The sequence below is a fragment of the Bubalus kerabau genome, chromosome 1 (assembly GCF_029407905.1).
Source record: "Bubalus kerabau isolate K-KA32 ecotype Philippines breed swamp buffalo chromosome 1, PCC_UOA_SB_1v2, whole genome shotgun sequence".
Classification (NCBI taxonomy): domain Eukaryota; kingdom Metazoa; phylum Chordata; class Mammalia; order Artiodactyla; family Bovidae; genus Bubalus; species Bubalus kerabau.
The window spans coordinates 227,943,867-227,971,215 of NC_073624.1; the positions used below are offsets into that span (position 1 = coordinate 227,943,867).

Here is a 27,349-nt window from a genome sequence, read left to right on the forward strand (position 1 = left end):
TTACTTTGCCAACAAAGATCCATCTAGTCAAAGCTATGGTTTTTCCAGTAGTCATGTATGGATGTGAGAGTTGGACTATAAAGAAAGGTGAGCACTGAACAATTGAGGCTTTTGAACTGTGGTGCTGGAGAAGACTCTTGAGAGTCCCTTGGACTGCAAGGAGATCTAACCAGTCCATCCTAAAGGAAATCAGTCCTGAATATTCATTGGAAGGACTGAAGCTGAATGTGAAACTCCAATACTTTGGCCACCTGATGCGAAGAACTGACTCATTTGAAAAGACGCTGATGCTGGGAAAGATTGAAGGCAGGAGGAGAAGGGGTTGACAGAGGATGAGATGGTTGGATGGCATTACTGACTTGTTGAACATGAGTTTGAGTAAACTCAGGGAGTTGGTGATGGACAGGGAAGCCTGGCGTGCTGCAGTCCATGGGGTCGCAAAGAGTTGGACATGACTGAGTCACTAAAGTGAACTGAACTTAGAGTAGTCAAATTCATAGAGTCAGGAAGTAGCATAGTGGTTGTAACGGGCTGGGTCGGGGGACAAGCAATTGGGGAATTACTGTGTGGGAACAAGTTTCAGTTTGGGAAGATTAAAAAGTTCTGGAATGGATGGTGATGATATTTACCCAGCAGTCTATGTGTACTTAATGCCACTGAACTATATACTTAAAAATGATAAATTTTATGTTATGTATATATTGCCACAAGGAAATTTGAGTAGTTGGTAAATTCTGAGCAACTGTGAGTGTTTAGGGACTAGCCTGGCTGCTCTTGTCGAATTAGGAAAAATTTTTTCTAGAAATCCTATAGGCATGTCAGCCTTGCTGTCTGAAATAGCAAGTCTCACTGGGGAAGATTTGAGCAGGGCAGCTGATCTTGGAGGAAGTAACTAGAAAAAAAGCTGATAGGAACTTAGAAATCAGCAGTTACTTGTCACAAGGCTTCAGTGGCTTTTGGCTCTCTGCCTTCTTAGACACCACTCATTCTTTTGAGAGACCTCCAATCTTCTTGATTCCCAAGGAACAGTTCAGAAGGAGTGCTGGGTCAGGGTAGGCAGGTACCATTGTAGATATGTAGACTGTTAGAGCTGGAAGGAGACTTGGGATCATCAAACTCAGAACACTTCATTTAAAACCTTCTGCTCAGAAAGAATGCCTTGGCAAAGTTTACCCAGCCACTGTGAAGCAGAGTAGGGATTAGAAGGCATATGCAAAAGAGACACTGATGTATAGAACAGTCTTATGGACTCTGTGGGAGAGGGAGAGGGTGGGAAGATTTGGGAGAATGGCATTGAAACATGTAAAATATCATGTATGAAACGAGTTGCCAGTCCAGGTTCGATGCACGATACTGGATGCTTGGGGCTAGTGCACTGGGACGACCCAGAGGGATGGTATGGGGATGGAGGAGGGAGGAGGGTTCAGGATGGGGAACACATGTATACCTGTGGTGGATTCATTTTGATATTTGGCAAAACTAATACAATTTGTAAAGTTTAAGAATAAAATAAAATTAAAAAAAAAAAAAAAGAAGGCATATGCCCTGTTTCCTGAGTTCTTTCTACGTCAGAATGCCTCATGAGTGCACAATACCTAAATCATCCAATTCCTGACTCAAAGGAATATTAAGATAGAAATCATGAACATTTTTCCTATAGTGCTGTGTATTCTTATGCTTTCTCTAACCACCAGCACAAATTCACCCCACCCCACTGCAGGTCACATTGTTGCTAGAGTCAATTTTCTACAAACATGGTTCTCATCATACCATTTACATCTAAATCCTTGCCCCTTATTTCCTCTAGGAAAACTATGTGAATTTCCTATTAAGACATTCAAAATTCAAAATATGGCCCTTAATAATTAAACATCAATGTATTCTCATATTGGAAATACATACAACTGAAAAAAGAATGATGGAGAAATGTTGCATATTTAGAAAAAAGTTCTAGGTTATATTGCTACAAGTAGAGGAAAAAAGAGATGCATATCATCATTTGGGTGTGAAATAAAGGTTATAAAAGTGTTTATTTATATTCCTCTTAATTACAAAAATAAATGCTCAAAGGATAAATAAGACATATATTCATATTATCCAAACCATGAATACATGATGAATTTTTGAAAATCAAATCTGATCCTTGACTAGCTCTCTTTCTCTTATTCGCTACCAAAATCTTGAACTCCTATAATTTTTGAAATTTTAGTATTTGTAACAATCTCAAATCTCTCATAAATTCTCTCATAAAGAGTCCATTCCAATGCTTATCTTCTTCCCATTTTTAAACTTAGTTTCTATGGAATTTTTTATTGGAGTATAATCACTTTACAATGTTGTATTCGTTTCTGCTGCACAACAAAGTGAATCAGCTATAAGTATACATATATCCCCCCCTTCTTGAGCCTCCCTCCTGTCTGCCCCCTCCATGCCGCCTCTCTAGAGCCTCACAGAGTACTGAACTGGGCTCCTTATTCTACATCACAGCTTCCCAGTCACTGTCTATTTCACACATGGTGGCGTGTACATGTCAAGCTACTCTTTCAATCTGTCCCCCCTCTCCTTCCCCCACTGTGTCCACAAGTCTGTTCTCTCCATCTCTGTCTCTATTCCTGCCCTGCAAATAGTTTCATCAGTATCATTTTTCTAGATTCCATATATAGGAGTTAATATATGATATTTGTTTTTCTCTTTTTGACTTACCTCACTCTTTATGACAGACTCTAGGTTCACCCACATCACTACAAATGACCCAAATTAATTCCTTTTTACGGATGAATAATATTCCATTGTATGTATGTACCACATCTTCTTTACCCATTCATCTATTGATAGACATTTAGGTTGCTTCCATGTGGCTATTGTAAATAGTGCTGCAATGTACATTGGGGGGAATTTTTTATATCTTGCATAGATACACCTCTTCTGTGAAACCTTTCTTGCCTCCCCAGATGGAATTTAGTGCCCCCTTCCCTGTGTACTTAGCCCTTCGGCATTCCCACTATTACTCTCCCTCTGTGTTCAAAAAGTTGGACATCTGCATACCGGATGGGGAGTTAATGATAGCAAGGACCACTGCCTCTGGTCCCTGGCACAGTGCTTGCCACAGTGCAGTGGCATGGCTTACTGCACTGGCTTTATCCGATGATTCTTTTGCAAAAGATTTTATTAAGCATGTATTTTGTCACATTAAAATTCTGTCTTTTAGTGCTTGCTTCGGCAGCACATATACTAAAATTGGAACGATACAGAGAAGATTAGCATGGCCCCTGCGCAAGGATGACACGCAAATTTGTGAAGCGTTCCATATTTTTAGGCAAAACACTCTCTGACATACATCACAGCAGGATCCTCTATGACCCACCTCCCAGAATATTGGAAATAAAAGCAAAAATAAACAAATGGGACCTAATTAACCTTAAAAGCTTCTGCACATCAAAGGAAACTATTAGCAAGGTGAAAAGACAGCCTTCAGAATGGGAGAAAATAATAGCAAATGAAGCCACTGACAAACAACTAATCTCAAAAATACACAAGCAACTCCTACAGCTCAACTCCAGAAAAATAAATGACCCAATCAAAAAATGGGCCAAAGAACTAAACAGACATTTCTCCAAAGAAGACATACAGATGGCTAACAAACACATGAAAAGATGCTCAACATCACTCATTATCAGAGAAATGCAAATCAAAACCACTATGAGGTACCATTTCACACCAGTCAGAATGGCTGCGATCCAAAAGTCTACAAGTAATAAATGCTGGAGAGGGTGTGGAGAAAAGGGAACCCTCTTACACTGTTGGTGGGAATGCAAACTAGTACAGCCACTATGGAGAACAGTGTGGAGATTCCTTAAAAAACTGGAAATAGACCTGCCTTATGATCCAGCAATCCCACTGCTGGGCATACACACTGAGGAAACCAGAAGGGAAAGAGACACGAGTACCCCAATGTTCATCGCAGCACTGTTTATAATAGCCAGGACGTGGAAGCAACCTAGATGTCCATCAGCAGATGAATGGATAAGAAAGCTGTGGTACATATACACAATGGAGTATTACTCAGCCATTAAAAAGAATACATTTGAATCAGTTCTAATGAGGTGGATGAAACTGGAGCCTATTATACAGAGTGAAGTAAGCCAGAAAGAAAAACACCAATACAGTATACTAACGCATATATATGGAATTTAGAAAGATGGTAACAATAACCCTGTGTACGAGACAGCAAAAGAGACACTGATGTATAGAACAGTCTTATGGACTCTGTGAGAGAGGGAGAGGGTGGGAAGATTTGGGAGAATGGCATTGAAACATGTAAAATATCATGTATGAAATGAGTTGCCAGTCCAGGTTCGATGCACGATACTGGATGCTTGGGGCTGGTGCACTGGGACGACCCAGAGGGATGGAATGGGGAGGGAGGAGGGAGGAGGGTTCAGGATGGGGAACACATGTATACCTGTGGCGGATTCATTTTGATATTTGGCAAAACTAATACAGTTATGTAAAGTTTAAAAATAAAATAAAATTAAAAAAATAATAAATAAAAAAAATAAAAACACCCCCCCCAAAAAAATAAATAAATTTGAAATACACATGGCCTTTCAATGCTGGTTATCTCTTTTAATATTTTTATTTTTCAACTCTTATTGAAAAATATTTTTAATTAATTAGTCTTGGCTCTTATTTACTATATAGAATCACATGAGCTTATTTTTCTCTTTCTTTTATAATAAACGCTAATCTATTGTTTAGAACCAGGGCCAGGGTGAAGGGAGTAAGGTCAAACATCAAGTGCAAAGTTTGATCCCGTCTTCATCTAAAATTTTGTATTTTGTTCATCATGGACTTTTAAAAAATATGTATTTATTTATTTGGCTGCCGTGGGTCTTAGTTGCAGCACACAGGTCTTCACTGGGTCATGGGAGGTCTTCAGTTGGCGGCGCCCAGGCTTAGGTGCCTGGTGGCATGTGGAAGCTTAGTTGCCGAACGAGAGATTGAACCTGTGTCCTCTATTGAACCTGTGTCCCCTGACTTCCCTGGTGGTGCAGATGGTAAAGTATCTGCCTACAATGTGGGAGACCTGGGTTTGATCCCTGGGTTGGGAAGATCCCCTGGAGAAGGAAATGGCAACCCACTGCAGTACTCTTGCCTGGAAAATCCCATGGACAGAGGAGCATGGTAGGCTACATACAGCCCATGGGGTCTCAAAGAGTTGGACACGACTGAGCGACTTCACTTTCACTTTCCCCTATTTGAAAGGCAAATTCTTAACCACTTCACCACCAGGGAAGTCCCCATTATGGACTTTTTTGTATTAATTTTGATTTGTAACAAATTATTGCATCAAGGTATTATTTATCTTGAAGCTGGATTATTTTGGTGCTCCCTAAAATTTCATACCTGAGGTGATTATCATATTAGAGTCACCCTAGTATCAACTCTGCTAGGGTTGTGATTACCAAATATGATTATTCTAGTTGCTCAGGCATTCTGGCACAAATTTGACTAAATGTAGGGTCCCATTAGCACTTGAGTTTCTGGAGGTATTTCCGTGGAGGCTTGTTGAGATAGTCTAGCTGGAATTATTTTCTGCCTTACTCGCTTGTCTGTCATACCATCTGCCCTCACCCACTTGTATGTTCCTAGGGTTTGCTCGTTCCTCTAGGTCTGGCCTCAATTCCCACTCTTATGAAGACTTTTCATACATATCAGTGCGCCTCATTTGTCCAGCCTGGGGGGCCACTAATTCCCATCCTAGCATCACAGTAATGTTGACAGGACTCTGACTCTGCTCCATTTCAAAGTTCTAGTTCTTCAGATTTAGTTATATCTCTGCCACTTTGAATTACGAAGACATGGGGACCTGGGGTGAACCAGATGACAAGGCCATTGCCAGCCAAGGCTAGAAAGAAAGTCACTGAGTAGGCTATCATGGAAAAGATGTCAAGGACAGACTTGACTCTCCAAAGAAACATCATAACTGACATAGGTTTGGAACTCTCCATGGTCAGCAGTTGCAACACAGACATATCCTCCAAGTTGCTATAAAAATAGCCAAAGTTTAGTTAGGCTTAATTTCTACAACTACATACACAGCTTAAATTTCTACTCTCTCTCTTGTAATAACTGCAGAGTATTTTCATGTTCCTGTTTTAGAATGTGTCTTTCTCTACTGCTGATATTCCTTTTTATTCCCTTCTCCTCCTTCTCCTCCTTCTCCTCATCTTTTTCATATTCAGCTTCTCTACTACACTTTTTAACACTTATTCTGTGACAGCCACTATCCTACTTACTGTCCGTATGATATTGCATACCATAAGTTATGTACCTAGTATGTGTCCAATGCTTTGCTCATATACTGCATTTAATTCATTTCTCATAGTAAATCTGTGATGTATAAAGAATTATTACAGATGAGGAAAGTAAGGATCAGAGAAGTTAGTAAACTCTTATAGTCAAATATCCTGTAGTTAAAAAAGCAGAACTGAGTTTTAAGCCGACTTCTACTTAATTGAAAATTTACATTCTTGACACTGTTTTTTAGTTCTTTTTGTATGTTCTCCACGGCATAAAGGGGGCCCATAGTTATATTCCCAATTTAGTTTATTATTTAGAGTTTTTCTTTAATTCACAGTATTTAACAATTCCAAAGATGGAACACTAGGCAAAATGTGTTTTGTTATTGACTTTACTTTATACACATGAAACCAAAAACTTAAAGAAGCTGTTGTCAGGCAGCTCACTGCACTAGGACCTAGCACCCTTGAACTAAGACCTCCTAATGCCTAGCGGTGTATGTTCCCCATTTCATTACAAGGCTTCCTTACTATTCCTTATTGTGAGAAAAGTATCTTGAAGTTGCTGTCCTGCGGTGTTGGACTCTGCCCCAGTGACCCTCCGAGTTCTCGTAAGGGAAGATGGTCACATCAGCTGCATATAGGAGGCAGGGACAAGGATAGCACAAATGTCTAACCTTATGAATTATGGTTGAGCTCAGTTGGTAAAGAATCCTCCTGCAATGCAGGAGACCCAGGTTCGATTCCTGGGTCAGGACGATCCACTGGAGAAGGGATAGGCTACCCACTCCAGTATTCTTGGGCTTTCCTTGTGGCTCAGCTGGTAAAGAGTCCACCTGCAATGTGGGAGGCCTGGGTTCAATCCTTGGGTTGGGAAGATGCCCTGGAGAAGGGAAAGGCTACCCACTCCAGTATTCTTGCCTGGAGAATTCCATGGACTGTATAGTTCATGGGGTCTCAAAGAGTAAGACACGACTGAGCAGCTTTCACGTTCGCTTTTCAATCTCTTGTGAGAAACCTAGTGACTTTTGCCTCATGTTGTTGGTATTGTTGACTGCTTCTGTTGCTTTTCTATTTTTGATATTTAAGCCCCTCAAGTTGTGGAGACAGTCTGTTAGTGCCTATTCAGTCTATTAACACCTCCAGGTTTTTGCTTATTGTGTTCTTGCTGCCTAGAATGACTCCCCCACACCCTTTTCTACTGGTGAATTCCTGCCCACGCATATCCTACTGGATTGAGTTGCTTCTTCCTCTTATTCTTCATAGTACGTGATAGAAGCTTAATTTCAGCAACAACGCATGTGTATCAGAAATCATTGTCTCAATAAATGTCTTAGATAGCACACTTCTTTTACTTTTCCATCTAACACCTTAGACAAAAGATTTAATCTCTCTGAGCTTTATGTTCCTCCTTTTTAATATAGATAAATAGTATGAATACTTCAGAGCAATGTCGCTAAGTTCTAAAGGAATAAGATCTAAAGGAATATGATCACAAGCTGGAAACAAGATTGCAAGGAGGAATATCAATAACTTCAGATATGCAGATGACACCACCCTAGTGGCAGAAAGCAAAGCAGAATAAAGAACCTCTGGATGAAAGTGAAAGAAGAGAGTGAAAAAGCTGGCTTAAAACTCAACATTCAGAAGACAAGATCATGGTATCTAGTCCCATCACTTCATGGCAAATAGATGGGGAAACAATGAAAACAGTGACACTTTATTTTCTTGGGTTCCAAAATCATGGCTGATGGAGACTGCAGACATGAAATTAAAAGATCCTTACTCCTTGGAAGAAAAGCTATGACCAATCTAGAAAGCATATTAAAAAGTTGAGATATCACTTTGCTGTCAAAGGTCCGTATAATCCAAGTTAGGTTTTTCCAGTAGTCATGTATGGATGTAAGAGTTGGACCATAAAGAAGGCTGAGCACCAAAGAATTGATGCTTTTGAACTGTGGTATTGGAGAAGACTCTTGGGAGTCCCTTGGACAGCATGGAGATCCAACTAGTCCACCCTAAAGGAAATCAGTCCTGAATATTCATTGGAGGGAAGCTGAAGCTCCAATACTTTGGCAAAGTATGCGAAGAACCGACTCGCTGGAAAAGACCCTGATGCGGGAAAGATTGAGGGCAAAAGGGGAAGGGTTAGACAGAGGATGAGATGGTTGGATGGCATCACTGACTCAATGGACATGAGTTTGGGCACACTCTAGGAGATGGTGAAGGACAGGGAAATCTGGTGTGTTGCAGTCCATGAGGTCAGACACAAAGAGTCAGATACAACTTAGTGACTGAACAACAACACTCTGATGTATTAATATTTCAGATTGATTCCTTTTCTTCCTTCCTCCGACAGAAGCCTAAGAGATTTTTCTGATACTTACCTTGGGAATCTTGTTGCGCTCCTGGAGATATTGTGCCCTTCCCACTGCCATGACTGGGTCCCTCTGCTGTTTTTAGCTCTCAGAATTGTGCGTGCTGAGCTTCCACCATTTCGTCAGTTATAGTTCAGGTTTCTCCTCCTCCAGCACTAGCTCGCCGGGTGTTTTCCCCTCATGAGTCTGTTCCAGTAAGCTGTGACTCCCTGGAATTGCCTGGCTTCCTCTCCAGTCTTAGAGCAGTTAACCCTGTGCCCTCATGTGTCTAATGGATCTCAGAGTAGTTGTTGATTTAGTAGTCTTCTGAACTTTTTATGTGTTAAAACAGAGCAGTAACTTTGAAGCTCCTTATATGTGGAATCAGAAAACAGTTCTAGCTTTTGTAAACACTTTGTACTGTTGCTGATGACAGTATCTTGGAAGTCGTGGATTTGGCACCCATAGACTAGAGACTGCTGAGAGGACAGAATATGAATGCAGCTTATTTATCAGACTGCCTGTTTATTTATCCAGGTTCTGGCATGACAGAAGGATCTTAAGGGTGTTCCCTGACACTGCTAAATATTTAGAGGTGCTGCGAAAACCTCTGAGGACTAGAGGCTCTCAGGGCTTCCAAGGACATTAGTCTCTTTGCTTTTACCTGGCTATCACTCTGTGCATCTTTCCACTCTCCTGCAGATAAATGCCCGCTCAAATCAACACCCACTCTCCCAAATCAACTATAATAGTTTCCAAACCTTCTGCTATGTTTTAGAGTTTCTTTTAGCTTATCATTTGAGAAATAAAATGAAAAAGCAAAAACAGTAATTCCCCCATCCTTTTAATTGTGTAATTCATTACTGCCCTGTAGCACAGACTCGGGCATAAGAAATGTATTCACAAATCTCTTTTCTGTTGTTTTGCTTTGTTTTGTAGAACATCTCTGAACTGGCCACAAGGGGGCACTTGTGAACCATTTTGAAAATTAATTTGTGTTCAACATCAAATCTCACAAACCCTCATGGTTTCCCATAGTTTGGAGTTATTCCTCCCTGGAAGAAATAAAATGTACAGTTAAGGGCTTCTAGAGCAGGGAGGCATATCAGACATAATCTAATTCAGCTTGTCAACCTGAAAGCCCCAGATCTCAGGACCTGTGATAGTGTTATTCTTTTAAGTATTGGTGAGGCATTGTGAGCTATTCTAAATATTTCGAAAAAGAAATATTTTAAGTGTTTAAATTGGTATTGGGCATTAAGTTGTTCTGACTTTAAATCATTATAGCCTTACTCATTTGATAGTCAAAACCTTAAAAAAATTGAGACCTATAGGGAAAAATAATTTGTGCATCAGCATATACTGAGTTGGAGACTTCTGCTTGTGACAGAGTCCTAGAAATGGTGGTGAGGGAGCTTCACTGACTTTAAAGTGGCTTATTGCAATCTTGAGCGCTTTCTTCTTAAATTAAGATTCAGGTTAAGGAAGCTATTGGAATGTACGGTAATAAAGATGGTATAATCTATCCTGTTATTTATTATAAGAATCTTTATATAGTAAGTGTGACATTAGCTCACCTCTATTTTTGGGTTTTAATACTGATTCACTAAGCTGTACAATCTTGTCATTTCTAATCATATTTCAAAAGAACTCTTAAATTCTGTTTTACATCCGAGTCTATTCTTCCTTCATTGTGATAGGTCCCCAAGTATTTGAACAATATCTTAAGGTCCCCTTGATTTGTCTTATCTCCAGGCTGGTGTTCCTATATTCATTAACTTTCTCTCATATGATCTTTCAAAAACCTGGACACCCATCTTAATATGGATTTGTTGTGAATTTAATATGGATACGGGTTCCTCCCACCAAGAATTAGAGTGTTTTTCCTCTCTGCTCAGATCTGGACTGGTCCTATGGCTTGACTGGAATAATAGAATGTAGTTTAAAACAGTGGTCCCCAGGAACCAGGGACCAGTTGGCACCACGGACCAGTTTCATGGAAGACAATTTTTCCATGGACCTTGGGGGTGGGGATGGTTTGTGGATGATTCAAATGCATTACATTTATTGTACATTTTATTCTTGTTATATCAGCTCCACCTCATATTATCAGGCATTAGATTCAGGAGGTTGGAGACCCCTGTTGTAAAAGAAACTGTGTATATTTTGAGGCTAACCATGATGACATCTTTGATTGCTCTGTGGTAAAGAGCCCACCTGCCAGTGCAGGAGATGAGGGTTCAATCTCTGGGTCAGGAAGATCTCCTGGAAGGAAATGGCAACCCACTCTAGTATTCTTGCCTGGGGAATCCCATGGACAGAGTATCCTGGCGGGCTGGGGTCCATGGGGCCACAAGAGAGTCAGACACGCCTTAGCGACTAAACAACAACAAATCAGGACATCTACAGTTGTAATTATATTTTCTTGGAATACACTTTCTGGCACTCGTGGACAACAAAGGCCTCTTGCAGACAGCCCACTACTGAGCTGCTGGCCAAAGCCAGCTACAAAGGCCAGTATTTTGTATATCCAGACATCCCAGTGCCTCGTAAATAGACAGCAGAAGGATACAGTCACTTCAAAGAATTATAAGAATAGTAAATGGTTGTTTCAAGCCACTAAGTTTTAGAGTAATTTATTATGCAGCCTTAAATAACTAATAGGTCCAGGTTGCAAATTGCTTCCAAGTATTAGGTTCAGATCTAAATAACCTGACTACGACTAATAACCAGTAATGAAATAAATTTTTTTCTTCTTTGATTTTGATACCACATTTTTATAATTCTGGCAGATTTTTTAAGATTAAATTCATCTTTTTTCGACATGTACTCACTGTTTCATTATATACATTTATTTTTGGTTGCACTAGGTCCTCGTTGCTGCATGCAGGCTTTCTCTAGCTGTGGAGAGTGGGGTCTGCTCTCTCGCGCAGTGCATGGCTTCTCACTGTGGTGGCTTCTCTTGTGGAGCACGGTCTCTAGGCACATGGACTTCAGTAGCTGCAGCACGTGGGCTCAGTACTTTGCTGGTTCTAGGGTGCAGAGACTTCAGTAGTTGCTGCACAGGGGCTCCCAGCAGTTGTGGCTCCTGGGCTCTAGAGTACAGGCTCAGCAGTTGTGGTGAATGAGTTGCTCCATGGCATGTGGAATCTTCCCAGACCAGGGAACGAACTTGTGTCCCCTGCATTGTCAGGTGGATTCTTATCTACTGTGTCACCAAGGAAGTCCTCATTCCGGTATATTTTTATAGCTGTATTATCAGAGCCTGTGGAGTTTGAAATGATTTTTGAGATTAAAACACTTTTTGCTCATATTGATGTTAAAAAAAAAAAAGGATCATTGAAATTAGTTTGGTCTTATTTCTCAGTCCCCTCTTTTGTCAAGAAAGGAATGAGTCCTAAATATTTTTCTAGATGTGATGGAATGATAACCTTCGTTTTCATTATTGTGATACTTACCTGTAAACCAAGAGCCTGAATATACACCATTTCAATTAATCCACGTAACCATATATGCTTAATATTTGATTTTCCTTTACAGGTGAATGAGCTGATATTCAGAAAGGTGAAATGATTTCCTATGGGAATTAAATGAAAGAAATTGATTAGAGATTCTCTGACCCCAGTCAACTGTTTTTTCTGTTTCACCATCAGTATAAGCTGTAAAAGCTGGCAAACTGAGGCACAAACATAGGATAAGAACAAAGCAACTTTTTTCCACTGAAGGACTGATTTAACTAAGAGAAGTTAAGAGAGAGCCATGGCATGCCTGGCATGCATGGCATGACTCTCCATGGCATGGAGAGTCATGGCCCGAGTAAGAAGAACATCCACTGAGGGGGTGCTGAATAGCAAAAGAGTCAAAGCCCTTGCAGAGAGAAGAGGTCATTTAAGTATATCTACATGTGTATACATATATTCTCTGGTTCTGTCCACTGGGAGGACCTTGATGCAGGATATCCTGACTGACATGAGTAACCTAGTCCCAGGACGATTCCACAATATTTTAATACCTTTTTTCTAAAAAGAACTAAGGGTCACTTTTTGGAGAAAGGTTTATTCCAGGGTTGGGGCAGAGAAAATTGAAGATGAGCCTGGATCATCTTGGGATTCCCTGGTAGTTCAGCTGGTAGAGTCCATCTGCAATGCAGGTGGACCCAGGTTCGATTCCTGGGTCAGGAAAATCCTCTGGAGAAGGGTTCTCTTTTGGCTCAGTTGGTAAGGAATCTACCTGCAGTGAGGGAGACCTCGGTTCTGTCCTTGGGTTGGGAAGATCCCCTGGAGAAGGGGATGGCTACCCACTCCAGTATCCTGGCCTGGAGAATTCCATGGACTCTATAGTCCATGATGTTGCAAAGAATTGGACATGACTGAGTGACTTTCACTGGATCATCCTGTAGTACCAAGGCAAGCAAAAGCAAGCAAATGCATAAAGAAAAATAGGAACACACCAGAGGCAGAGACCAGCTTGCAGGGGCTTTCACGGGCAATATTTGAGACATTTTGGTTATCAAATATAACGTTATAGTAATGGCTGATACTCCATTTGGTAAGGTAGGAAACCATGAATTGCTTCTGATATTTAAGCAGTAAATTGAATGTTTGCTTGGAAATTGGATATTTACAGAGTTTCAGTGTACATTCCCACAGAACATTTGTTATTTAAACAGGGAAATGAGAAGAATGGAGAAGAGAATGAGAACAATGGAGAAGTCCGGCAGACTTCACCTTAATCAAGGAATCACGATGAATAATACTCGCAGTAGAGGATAAACCCTGTGCCAAACTGATAGTATCCACTGACAATACAGCCTGACTTCTTGCATAACCGGAACCTGGCAATGAGGAAACGTTGGATGAAGCCAAATTGAGCAATAGTCTACAAAAAAAAAAAGGTGTGTGTGTGGGGGGCTGTGGTCTTTCAAAATGTCATGAAAGTCAAGGCAAGATGGAGCAACTCTTCCAGAGTGAATAAGACTAAAAAGACATAATGACTAAGTGTAATACATGATTCTGAACTGCATCTTTTGCTACAAAAGAACAGGATTCAGATAGTTGGTGAAACTTGAATTAGGTCTAAGTCCCAGTTGGTAGTAATGTATCAACATTAATTTCTAATTATATTCAAGTGGGAGGATGTCTATCCTCATAGTATGCACCAGTATTCCTTAAGTGATGGAGCATTGGATCAATAATTCACTTTCAAATGGTTCCAGAAAGAATTCTTCATACTCTACTCAGATCTTTTCTATAAGCATGAAGTTGTCTCAAATTGAAAAACTTATGCCAAAAAAACCTCAATTCTTTGTTTCCTGGATACAGTGATTATTCATTCCCCTCCTTTTATTCTATATAGCAAGCCAAAAGAAATATGGAATTCTTTAAAGAGAAAATTTAAATAAAAATCTCCAAATATTCAAAATTAAATAATTGAGAAGTTGGTGTTCATGAACTTGTTGGTAACGGTGGCTGCTGTGTTTGAGGTTATGGTTAGAAAGTTGGAAAACAAAAAGTAGAGAGGGAGAGAGTGGTAATAATAATAACATCTGATGTATATTGAATGCTCATCCTGCAGTAGTATTTCTTGTAACCATTTTGCGTGTTCATTCCTTCTCTGGTTCATAACAGTCCTATAAGGAAGTCAATTTTGTTAGCCTCATTTTATAAGTTGATAAAACTGAGGTACAGAGAGATAAGGTAATTTCCCTAATGGAGGAACTAGGATGTGAATCCAGGCAAGCTGGCGCCAGGACCTGTGCTCTTAATTACTAAATGAAGAATAAGGGCATTCAAGGGACAAAAAAGCAGTCTCAGCACTGGGAAGATCTGAAGAAGCCCGAGACATTGTTGAGCAAATATCAACTATGCACATTTGTCTGAGGCTTGCCAGGAGCCCACTCATGTTAGTAAAAAGGCCTCTCTCTCCCTGTACTTCTGGTCAAGAGTCATAGTGTAAACACTGGGAAAGGGAGAAGTGATTTATAGCAGAGGCACTGGTTGAGGACCTGTAACTTGGCAAAGTGCACCAGGAACTTTTCATCTTCTTCTGTGTGTGAGTCACACCCACATGGTGAACGTGCAGTCTGCCTGTTTCTTGGAGGGGTGTTAACTCACATATTCAAGAGAAGGCAAGGCTGAGGTCTTGACTGATTTAGTTGCTAAAGGTACAGTGAATCACTCTTAGATTTAGACAGTTTATCACTTTATTGACAGAAAAGAGAAGAATAGACCCAAAGTGTCAGATCCCTATCATCTTTGTCCCATACATTAAAAAGGATAAAAGTGGGGGCTTCCCTGGTTGTCCAGTGGTTAAGAATCTGCCTTGCAATACAGGAGACGTGGGTTCAGTCTCTGGTTGGGGGAAGATTCCACCTGCCAAGGAGCAACTAAGCCCATGTGCCACAACTACTGAAGCCCAAGTGCCCAGAGCCCATGCCCTGCAACAAGAAAAGTCTGCTCACCACAATGAAGAATAGCTGTTGCTCACTGCCACTCGAGAAAGCCCTCGTGGAGCAGTGAAGACTCACCACAGCCAAATAAAGAAATCTTTAAAAAAAAAATAATAAAGGATGAACATGAAACAGAAGGGACTGGATGACTCCAAGGCCAGTTGTGGGGAGCTAATTCTAGACTACAGCTGTGAGGTTTGGTTTGAATTATTCTGCAGCTCTTGTTCCAAGGCAGGTAGGGCAGAAAGTTCCACACCTCGTAGAACCTGGGAGGCAATGTCTTACGCCAGCCACCCAGGAGAGATGTGAAGGTGTGTGGGAGATGGCTCTTGTAGCCCTCCATCCTCTCAGGTTCCAGGAGGATCGCAAGGTGTTCCCCTAAGACTCAGATAAGCTATGGTTCAACCCTTTACCTGTGTGGATCACTGTAAGGTCACCAGGTGATACGGTAAAGTCATTCCCCTATAAAGAGCAGTTGAAAGGTAGGATTTAGAACATGATCTAGTCATGGAGAATGTCTGCTGGGCACTGGAGAGCTGCCTCTGGGAGTGTTGACATCTTTGCTGGAGGGAAGGTGTAGCAGATGCTATTCTGGTCCTCTAACAAGATGGTGACATTAGCTGTGAATATGAGAATGGGCCATCGATTGGGAGTATGGGGTCATCAGAGCCCAGATTCTTCACTGAAAGACCTTTCTGCTTCCCTTACACTATAAACCCCTCTGACGAAGTTCAGCCCTGCTCAAGAACCCAAATATCTCACTACAGATCAAGTCTTGCCAGATCAAGTCCCAGGCCACCAGAAATTAGTTTTTTATAGCCATACTTTCTCATTAACTCATCTAACACAGTCCATGGGCTGTTCGGTCGTAAACTAAAGATTTGTTTGAAATCTGCCATGGTCAGGGCCTGTTAACAAACAGTGCTGGGCAGAGAAAGATGGAAGAGACTTTTCCCACACAACTTCTTTTTAATTTACTTACTTGTCTTAATTAGTTTCTTAAAACATTACAAATTCTAGTTTTAGCTCTCATCTTCTCTACTTATTCAAATCTTTGAATTTAAGAACCACTTGAATTCATGAAGTCATCTTTGAAAACTCCAGCCTGGACAAATTCATGTTTTTACATTTTTGAGGCTTCCTAGATTTTTACTTCAATTTGGTCTTGATTTATGGGTCATTGGAGAAGGCAATGGCACCCCACTCCAGTACTCTTGCCTGGAAAATCCCATGGATGAAGGAGCCTGGAAGGCCGCAGTCCATGGGGTTGCTGAGGGTTGGACACGACTGAGCAACTTCCCTTTCACTTTTCACTTTCATGCATTGGAGAAGGAAATGGCAACCCACTCCAGTGTTCTTGCCTGGAGAATCCCACAGACGGGGGAGCCTGGTGGGCTGCCGTCTATGGGGTCGCACAGAGTTGGACACGACTGAAGTGACTTAGCAGTATGGGTCATTTCCTGTGTTTCTCCCTCATGGGCTCATATTCTATTTGGATTTCCCTGCAGTGTCTATAAAGAGGCTAAAAGTTAGCCTTAAACAATAATGGACTGATTTTCACTAGAAAGTGTGAAAGTGTTAGTCATTCAGTCCTGTCCGACTCTTTGCTTTCCCATAGACTATAGCCCGTCAGGCTCCTCTGTCCATGGGATTTCCCAGGCAAGAATGCTGGAGTGGATTGCTATTCCCTTCTCCAGGGGATTATCCCGACCCAGTGATTGAATCTGGGTCTCCTGAATTACAGGCAGATTCTTTACTGTCTGAGACAATAGGGAAGCCCTACTTTTCACTAAATAGGACTCAATCAATATTGTAGACAGTCAGGAATTGATTTTTTTTTTTTTTTTTTTTTTTTGCTTTTCTCCAAACTCCATGAGCTTGGTATACAAAGCTGTGACATTTGACTGTTACATGCTTGTGGTTTTCAAGACAAATTTTGAGACTCCAGTTCCAGTCCAGTTCAGTTGCTCAGTTGTGTCTGACTCTTTGCGACCCCATGAATCGCAGCACGCCAGGCCTCCCTGTCCATCACCAACTCCCGGAGTTCACTCAGACTCACGTCCATCGAGTCAGTGATGCCATCCAGCCATCTCATCCTCTGTCGTCCCCTTCTCCTCCTGTCCCCAATCCCTCCCAGCATCAGAGTCTTTTCCAATGAGTCAACTCTTTGCATCAGGTGGCCAAAGTACTGGAGTTTCAGCTTTAGCATCAGTCCTTCCAAAGAAATCCCAGGGCTGGTCTCCTTCAGAATGGACTGGTTGGATCTCCTTGCAGTCCAAGGGACTCTCAAGAGTCTTCTCCAACACCATAGTTCAAAAGCATCAATTCTTTCGTGCTCAGCTTTTTTCACAGTCCAACTCTCACATCCATACATGACCACAGGAAAAACCATAGCCTTGACTAGGCGGACCTTTATTGGCAAAGTAATGTCTCTGCTTTTCAATATGGTATCTTGGTTGGTCATGGCTTTTCTTCCAAGGAGCAAGCGTCTTTTAATTTCATGGCTGCAGTCACCATCTGCAGTGATTTTGGAGCCCCCAAAAATAAAGTCTGACACTGTTTCCACTGTTTCCCCATCTGTTTGTCATGAAGTAATGGGACCAGATGCCATGATCTTCGTTTTCTGAATGTTGAGTTTTAAGCCAACTTTTTCACTCTCCTCTTTCATCTTCATCCAGAGGCTTTTTAGTTCCTCTTTACTTTCTGCCATAAGGGTGGTGTCATCTGCATATCTGAGGTTATTGATATTTCTCCTGGTAATCTTGATTCCAGCTTGTGCTTCTTCCAGCCCAGCATTTCGCATCATGTACTCTGCATATAAGTTAAATAAGCAGGGTGACAATATACAGCCTTGACGTACTCCTTTTCCTATTAGGCCTTTGCTTTAAGCCATTTTGACCATCCGGTTTACAGCAAGCAGAAGAAAAGATAATGAACTCTACTTCAATGTCTCCAGTGTGACTTTTCAGTTACTGTCTCTTTTCACCTAGAAGGAAGAGTCTGAGATAAAATCTCGGGCTGATTCTTTTATTTTTCTGATCTGTGTCTTGAATCTACATTCGGTTGGCTTCTTTAGAACTATCATTCTTCTCACAGAGACAAAAAGGACACGATATATCGCTCCATCTGTTTGTGTCATCTTCAGTTTCTTTCATCAGCATCTTATTGCTTTTGCCTCCTTAGGTATACTTATTCATAGGTATTTTATTCTTTTCTGTGAAATGGTAAGTGGGACTGTTTCCTTAATTTCTCTTTCTGACCTTTTGTTGTTAGTGTATAGAAATGCAACCTAATTTTATATCCTGCAGCTTGATCAAACTCATTGATGAGCTCTAGTAGTTTTTCTGGTGGTGTCTTTAGGATCTTCTATGTATAGTATCATGTCATCTGCAAGCTGTGATAATTTTATTTTTTCATTTTTCATTTGGATTCCTTTTAGTTGTTTCTCTGATTGCTATAGCTAGGACTTCCAAAACTATGTTGAATAAAATTGTCAAGAGTGGACATCCTAGATTTGTTCCTGATCTTGGAGGGAATGTTTTCAGCTTTTCACCATTGAGAATAAGGTTAGCTGTGGGTTTGTCATATATGGCCTTTATTCTGTTGGACTTAGTTGCTTCTAACAGTTTCCTTTAATATAATCAAGAAGAGACAAGAGTCATGCTATATTTCTAAAATCTACCACAGAAGCACATCAGCCAAACATGCTCAATAAACGCTTGTTGAATGACTAACTGAACTTCCACTCCCAATTATGAACTTAATCTCCACAAGTTCATTCAAAAAACACACCCCAAATTAATTTAGAAACAGTGACATTTGTTTCCTTTTCATTTCTTCTAATGAATTATTTATTAACAAGTGCTTGCTGGAAAAGCTTATACAGTTCAGTTCAATTCAGTTCAGTTCAGTTGAGTTGCTCAGTCGTGTCCGACTCTCTGCGACCCCATGAATTGCAGCACACTAGGCCTCCCTGTCCATAAGTTTTTCAAGGTGAAGAAATATAAATCAGAAGAAAGGGCTCAAATTCGGGCCACATTATATATATTTAAGTGACTCTGGCAATTAATTCATTGCTTTCAGCTTCAGACTTTCTTATTTATAAAATGGGATTAAAACTGTTTATCATCAGGGGTTTTATGAGAATGAAGTGGATACCATATGCAAAGTGTAGGGCCTGGCACTGATTGGTAGTTCCTAATAATATTATCAAGTGTGTAAGATTTTGTGTTAGGATCCAAACACGAACAAGAAAAAGTTCTTTGAGATGTTTACAAATTAGTCCTGGGAAAGAAGAATGTGTTTTATATTTACGCAGGTCATCAGATCAGGAGATGACTGCCATTTTAAAGATAGTTTGTCACAGCGATAGATCCCCAGAAAAGGGGCATGCCACACCCCAGGGCAGTAGGGTGCATGGGAAGCTCTGGCTTTGTCAGGAAGGTGTGGTAGGGGAGTGGGCAGGAGCCTTTACTCTGGTTTCTGTGGGAAGGGATGGGGAAACAGGGTAAGCAGGTTTACGATAGGCTAGTTTGAATAATTTCAGTGGGCTCTGTCTGGGGTGTAGGCACTGTCCCTAGCTGTTTGGTACCTGCCTGGGCCTCAGGGGGTAATTGAAGCAGGCAGACAGTGGCCCAGTGTCGGGGATTCCCCAAGGAGGTGGTTGGCAGTGTGGGCTGTAGATTGGCTGGTTTGCTTAGGAAAGTACATTCCCAGGTGAGTCATTTGCTATCTAAGAATTAGTTAGCCCTGGGAACGGTAGTCCCTCCAAGATCAGCAAGGCCCCAGAATGTCAAAGCATCAGAAATATGGACTAAAAAGACATGAATAATACATGGACTCAGGACACAGGAAGCATGGGAGTAGCCAAGCCTGAATCTCTTTTCAGGTCTGACTGTACCCCTAACCCTCTTTTTCTCTACAATCAGTGCACCCTATTAGCTTCATCACAGCACCTAGGACTAGTTCTTTATTTGTTTACATGTTTATTGTTTGTTTATCCCATTACGTTGTCAGTTCCATGAAAGCAGGAAATTAGCTTGCCTTGTTAACTGCTCCAGTCTCAATTCCTGACAGTGCTGGGCACAAAGATGCTTAGTAACTATTTGTTGAACAAAAAAATGAAAACAGTTGTGTTTGATGATTTTGTATGTGTGCCTGTTCACATGCATATATTACTGTTCATGTAAGCATGAGAATGTTTGAGTTTGTGAGAGAGTGTTTGTGTGTTGCATGGAGGAGGTTCCAGTCTTTAGTCTAAGCCATCCATGTTTACAACTAGGTTTTGGTGAAGACAATGTCTGGTTTACTGCTAGATGGGCTCACCAGAAATCTATTAGCATAGGGGTCTGAGGAGCTTCCTGGGAGAGAGCTCACCTCCAGGACCAACAGACCAGCTGGAAACGGTGCCACATACTTCAGAGGTGGAAAAGGAGAAGCATCTGTGTGTGTATCGCTCTGTTTCTCCTGGATTGATCTAGCCTCTTGTGAACTTGTAACTTGGCACTTATGAGAGAGGCTGTTTCCAAACTGAAAGAGCTGTTTTGACCAAAAGCTCTATTATATTTTAGTATATGCTGTGTTAGGCAGAATCCAACCAAAAAATCAAAACCATATCCGGTGACCACACAGGAAAAATTTAACTTGAAAGATAATTTACAAGGTGCTAGAAAGGCAGCTGAAGCAACCAGGGGAAAGATGAGTCAACCCAGAGATTAGAAGGTGCAGGAAGCTTCTACTGCTTCTTGGTCAGGAGGGACAGGGAGAGCAAGTGGGGTCCAGGCTGGGGCTGCGCCATGGAAGCTGGGACAGTGGTGGTGCTCCCTGCTTGGGTCGGACCACAGGTGAAAGGGCATTTCTGGAAGGAGCCATAGAGAAGTGGAGTCACTGCCCGAGATGTCTCCTGAAGCAGAGAGAGGGAGAAGCATCCAGTTGTCTCCCTTTCTCTCCCCTCCAATCTTGCCCCAGGGCCTCCTGTTTGCCCTCCCTAACCAAAATGCCATTGGCCAGGAAGTCTGGAAACCACAGTTTGGAAAACTGAGCTTCCCATAGAGTAGGGCAGAGGGGGTGGATGTGCACAGAGAGGATTTGAGAACAAAATGGAAACAACCAGCAGAGATAAGGGCAGTACTGGTTCCATATTCTGTCAAAATGTCATTAACATAAAAATAAAGGATGACATTGACTCGATACCACTTCACCACATACAGCTTTGGCCATGTGAGAGTTCTGGCTTGGGATAATTCCCCAGGAATAGATGAAGCCTTCTCGGGCAGAGAAAGCAGTAGAAGGGGCAGGATTGAGTATGTGTAATACTCCATACATGCAGTAATACATGATCTCCTCCGTGTAGTTTATAAAGTAGCAGAAAAATAAAGAAATGGCAATTGTAACTCAGCAATGTATGGAAATGAACAACAGGTGACATTTATTAGGTGTTAATCTTGGGTTGGTACAGCTACATCCTGGGTCTACATAATTATATTAAATCCTCATAATAGTACCATACCCTCAAGCGGGGCCCCAATTCCTGGCCTGGCATCTAAAGTGGACTGTGCTTTGATATATCTTCCTCAGAAGGTTCTGAGTACCCACTCAGTGGAGGGGGTGGCCGAGGCCAGCAACATCATTTGGCTAGCTAGCCCTGAGCTGAGACTGGGATCCACCTGGACTCTGATCTCTATTTCTCCCTTTCAAGGTTCATTCTTTCTCTTTTTCTTGCACTAGATACGCCAAGGAGCTCTAGGGCTTGGGCTTACAGATAGGATCCTCCCTGGCCAACAAGTATTTTATTTCCATGATTGCAAGGGACTGGACTGCCAAAAAGGCTTCTGACATGCATGTTTTGGTGACCCAAGTTATTTATATGCATGGGATCTTGTAAAAAATTTTTTTTCCCTCAGGGTCACACCCCTTTGGGACTGTCTTGCTGTTAGCTGCTAAATGTCCTATTTTAGATGAGGAGAACAATACTATAGAGTAACTATTGAATCCCAGGTCTTTAAAAAGGCATTTTTACTTTGGGTCCTGAACTAAATGAGAACACAGAGAAGGCCTGATCCTAGGTGTTCCCCCCAGATAGATGGGAGGCACTAGAAGTGGTAAAATATCTTGCCATGGTAAATATGTGACAGGATTGGGGTGGGTAGAGGTAAATTCCAGAGAAACATGGTTACTAAATGCCATTAAGCTGAGTCTATATTATTTCAGGGCTGAAGGGACCTCAGAATTGTCAACTGGGGCGTTCATCAGGTAATGTGTTTCTCTGAAATTTAAACAAATAGAACACTGGAGGAAAGCAACAGAGCCTTAATCCTTTTAATCCTGATACAAAACCTTCTTTTCCAGGGAAAGGACTCATAGAGCTTTTTGCTTACCACCGTCCCCTATCCCGCTCCATGTCTCATGTAAGAGCTTGTGGTGTGAGAGAGCCTTGAGGGTGCTTTAAGTTAGGGCTTTGTTTCTCATGGGAACCTGAGGGAAAGTGGAAAAAGCCTTCAATTTGTTTAGAGAGGAAACATGACCTTCATGCTGTTCTTCCCAGGGGCAAGTCAAGTGGTCATGACTGAAATCCAAGTCCTTGGCATATAAATATGTGTGCGAGCAGAAGCCACTGCCACACTTGGTACAGCAAGGGGAACCACTGGCTCAGTGGACCCCTTAGGTTTTCCAGTTTAATTTTAAACTCCAGGTAAATATCACAGGTAACCCACCATGAAGCTGGTCACTGTGTTCCTGCTGGTGACCATCGGCATTTGCAGTTACTCTGGTAAGTGGCCTGGAACACACGATCTCTCTCTACTTTCTTGTAACAGGAGCACAACTAGTGAGCCGAGGCTCCTGGTGGCATATGGTGAAGGGGGTTTTAGAGCCACAGATATTGGTAAGGTCAGAAGGGACTTCAGATGCCTCCTGCTCCCAGCTCCAAGCTCTAATCCAACACAAGTTATCCCTGGTGTATCCTACAAAGAAATTAATCAGCTCCCACTGAGGGTCAACAAATGCACTTCATTACTGAACACTGGCCACCATTGATTTCCCTTAATTTTGAATTAAGATTTGATTCTTTCATGTTTCTGAAATTATATGGAGTCATCCTTGCTCTCATCTCTAATCAGATTGCCATGCTGGTTCTCTTGAGACATAGCTACTTTTATATGTTCATACAATCAACAGGTATTTGTTAGATGGCTATAATCTGTTGGGCACTGGGTAGGCTTTGGGAGATTCAGACCTGAATTAGACATGCATATTTCTGTCAAGGTTCTTATAGTCTGGCAGAGGAGTGAAGACTTCTACAGAAGTCACTATTGTACTGGTCCACTGTGATACACAATGAAAGTACAGATAGAGCTCTGTGACAGGGGTGAAGGGTGAACAGTTCCATTTCTAGGTAAGGTATGCTGCTGAGTTGCTTCAGTCGTGTCCGACTCTGTGCGACCCCATAGACAGCAGCCAACCAGGCTTCCCGTCCCTGGGATTCTCCAGGAAAGAACACTGGAGTGGGTTGCCATTTCCTTCTCCAATGCATGAAAGTGAAAAGTGAAAGTGAAGTCGCTCAGTCGTGTCTGACTCTAGCGACCCCATGAACTGCAGCCTACCAGGCTTCTCTATCCATGGGATTTTCTAGGCAAAAGTACTGGAGTGGGGTGCCATTGCCTTCTCCGAGGTAGGGTATAGAAGCTGGCTTTTTGGAGGAGAATGGCAACCAATCCTTTCTTTTTGGAGGCAGTCATTTTAGCTACAGGAAGATACATTTGGGTGTATCTGCAGAATACATCATAATGGCTGCTGCTCATTTGGAGAACAGAAAGCTTTGAGGATCTCCCCTCTGAAATATATAAGTAAATACAGAGAAGACACTCACCAAAGTGCTGAAAGTAGGAAGTAGGGAGATTAATCATAAGAAACTGTGTAATACCCACGCTACAATGGTGACTTTGACTTGTGAATTTTTGAACTAATTTGTAACTTCACCTATTTGGGCTATTTTGTCATTCTTTAATGTCTAGGGGTACCTGAGGAAAGGTGGCAGCAGAAAGATGGGTGGGAAGGATATAAATATCCCCTTTCTGGAGGAGAACTTTGGGTGGGAAAATAGGCAGTAGAAAGTGAAGGGAAAATAGGTGTACAAGCTCCATTTTTTTTTTATTTGAATGAGAAAACAGAAAGGATTGCAAAGGAGGATGAAGTGTTGGCCAGCAGTACGGGGGCTGGGAGTGCCAGCAGGAAGATGTGTGTCTCATGTATGTGCTTCTACATCTGTGTATTTACATACATGCACATGTATTTTGTAAAAATATGTATAATATGCATTTCCCCCATTCTCTAACATTGTCTATGTGAAAGTTATCTTGCTGAAGATATAAAATGCAGTGGTCCCATAGAAGAGCCATGGTAGCTCTCTATTACACTTGGGGGAAAAAAAATCTCAGACTCATTCATATGACATTCAAGTCTGAAAATCTGATCTCACTCAGGTTGCAGCCTCACCTGCTTAGCACATCCAAGTGGAAATCTGAAGAAGACTCACCATCCTGTGTATGATCTTTGATCTTATTATCTTGGTGTCTTGGTCAATTATTTTCCTCTTCCAAATGCTGCTCCCCTTCTTTACCTGTCATCGTGATATTTGACTCAAGACACAACTATGGCAACATCTATTCTGGGAAAATTCCTGTAACACTCTCTTATATTAGAATTAATCATCACTTCTTCCGTGTTTCCATAGAGCTTTGTCCATAATGTTAGCATAGCACGTGCTGCACTGTGGCATACACAGCTCTTTACTGTCCATCAGATTGCATGGGTTCTCTGAGTCAAGTATCTTATTTTATTCATCTGTGTATCTGCACCAACTGACTTAGAGTCCCTACTCAGTTATGTTTGTAGCACTGAGTTGAATTGGTTGGGAGCAGTTTCCTGGGCTCCAGTTGGGTCCATTCATGTGTCCAAGTGGAAGGTCATTATAGCATCTTTCCGTTGGTTTCAAACTCATGGGCTGTGGAGACAGCCACATTCAAAGTATATCCCTGTCCAGTCAATCACTGGTATCTACTGAGTTCATACTGTATACCAGGGTCTGTTCTAGGCATGGGGTACAGCAGTGAATAAAACTCAGTCCTTATTCTCGAGGAGCGTACATTCTAATGAGAGGATGAAGGTTAAATAAATAAATAAAGGTTTAATATTTTAGGTAGTGGTAAGAAAAATAAAGAAGGAGGGTGACTGGTGATGCCATTTTAGATACATCTCTGAGAATGTAACATTTGAGGAGAGACCAAATAAGTGAAGAAGAAAGACATGTAGCTATCTGGTGAAGGAAAGTTCTAGAGAGATAGAACAGTAGGTGCAGAGGTCCCGAAGCAGAAGTTTTTGGGAAATCAAGATGGAGCCACCGATAGAGTGGAGGGCGGTGAGCTCTCACTTGGGATCTCTTCTGCTCTGCAGCTACCGCCTTCCTCATCAACAGTTTGCCTCTTCCCGTGGACAAGGTCTTGCCTTTGCCTCTGGATGCTCTCCCACTCCTGGACCCACTGAAGCTTCTTCTGAATACTCTGGGCATTTCCATTGAGCACCTTGTGGAAGGGCTGAGGAAATGTGTCAATGAGCTGACACCAGAGGCTTCCGAGGCCGTGAAGAAACTACTGGTAACTACAGCCTGTGGGGCTAACTTGGTCAAAGGGCAGGGTTTACCCACCCTGAGTGCCCTTCCTGTCCAGCCCACTCCCACCTGACCTGTTCTCATTTGTGAACCTGTGCTTCCCCGTCGTGGACTGTACCCACACACATTCAGCATGTCCTGGAATCTCAGGGCAAGTGCAGTGTCAACATTTCTAGAAGGAATTTTTGAATGAGAAAACTTGTGTTCTGGTTGTAAAATGTGTGCTACTTCCCAGCTCTGTGATTCTGGGTGGGACTCAATCACTCTTGAGCTTTTGTTTCCTTGTCAGGATAATGGTGGTGAAATAGGATATTGACTATCTGCTAATGACATGTAAACTGTTCTTATTTTTAATATTGTCCTTTTGACTTTCAGGAGGCGCTCTCATATTTGGTGTGATGGCAGAAAAAGCAAGAGTGGGGGAGGGAGGGAGGGAGATGATGCTCTCCCTCCCTCCCCCGCAGAAACTCTTTCCATCCTAAAATGTAGTGGCCCCAGAAAGAATGAATAAAGCATTGAAAAGTCTTCAGTTTGTCCTGTTTTTGTTTGGGGGACTCTATTCAGAAGGGCCTAGTTAGATAGTTTTGTCCTTGGGTTATAAACTCTAGACAGTCTGTTGTTATAAAGACAACTCACATTTCCTTTTTTCTTTTTTTAAGATGGTACTTTATTTATTTTTGCACATTCATTTCAACATTCTTCACCTTTATTTTTTATTTATTAAAATTAATTTTATTGGAGTATAGTTGCTTTACAACGTTGAGTTAGTTGCTGTACAGTAGAAACTAACCTAACATTGTAAAGACAACTCGAATTTTCAGTAAGGCGTAGTCATTCTTCCCCTTTCCTTTTTCTTCTTATCTGGTGATTTTTCAGACTCCTCATGTTCTTATTCCCCTACTTCTAAAGACATTTTAAAAGGTTTTTGTTGAAGTATAGTTGCTGCACAATATTATAAATTACAAGTATACGATATAATGATTCACAGTTTTTATTTTTATTTATTTATTTTTCTTTTTTTTATTTTATTTTTTAACTTTACCAAGGTTGCACTCTATTTGTAGTTATTTGTACGGGTGTACACAATACACTCTTGTAGCTTATTTTATACATAATGGTTTGTATCTCTTTATCTTATATCCCTATCTTGCCCCTCCCCACTTTCCTCTTCTCACTGGTTTGTTCTTTATATATTCTATATCTCTATATCTCTATATTCTATATCTCTATATTCTCTTGGTCTCTGTATCTGTGAGCCTGCTTCTTTTATGTTATATTCACTAGTTTGCCGTCTTTTTTAGATCCCACAGATAAGTGATATTCTACAGTGTCTGTCTGTCTTTGACTTATGTCACGTATCATAAAGAAACTTTAAAACATGAAATACAATAGAAATTTCCATGTATTGTCTGATAAGACTAAAGTGCTACAAAGCTCGTTGGTTGGGAGTCTACATCAGCAGAATGTGAGCATGTATTAAGTCTGTAGTTAAATAAGGCCACCCCATAGCTTCACAGAACTACCACCAAGTTAGGTTGCTATTACATCATTCTAAAATATCTTCCCTTTCCTCAGTGCT

The 27,349-nt window shown here is 41.4% G+C and overlaps 1 protein-coding gene and 1 non-coding gene across 2 annotated transcripts; both read left to right on the forward strand.

The window, feature by feature from the left end:
• The first annotated feature begins 3,207 nt into the window (after window positions 1–3,207).
• LOC129642448 (U6 spliceosomal RNA) lies at window positions 3,208–3,314 on the forward strand. Its single transcript, XR_008709719.1, has one exon. It is a non-coding gene; the product is annotated as a U6 spliceosomal RNA (small nuclear RNA).
• Window positions 3,315–22,820: 19,506 nt separating this feature from the next.
• SCGB3A2 (secretoglobin family 3A member 2) lies at window positions 22,821–26,169 on the forward strand. The gene is made up of 3 exons (XM_055566792.1): window positions 22,821–22,875; window positions 25,557–25,756; window positions 26,146–26,169. Exons 1-3 carry the CDS (start codon window positions 22,821–22,823, stop codon window positions 26,167–26,169), a joined length of 279 nt encoding a protein of 92 aa, XP_055422767.1.
• Window positions 26,170–27,349: the final 1,180 nt, after the last annotated feature.

Coding starts and splice junctions, on each gene's coding strand:
- SCGB3A2 (XM_055566792.1), top strand. CDS start 22,821: ATGAAGCTGGTCACTGTGTTCCTGCTGGTGACCATCGGCATTTGCAGT. Junction 22,876..25,556: donor CGGCATTTGCAGTTACTCTG/GTAAGTGGCCTG, acceptor TCTGCTCTGCAG/CTACCGCCTTCCTCATCAAC. Junction 25,757..26,145: donor AGGCCGTGAAGAAACTACTG/GTAACTACAGCC, acceptor TTTGACTTTCAG/GAGGCGCTCTCATATTTGGT.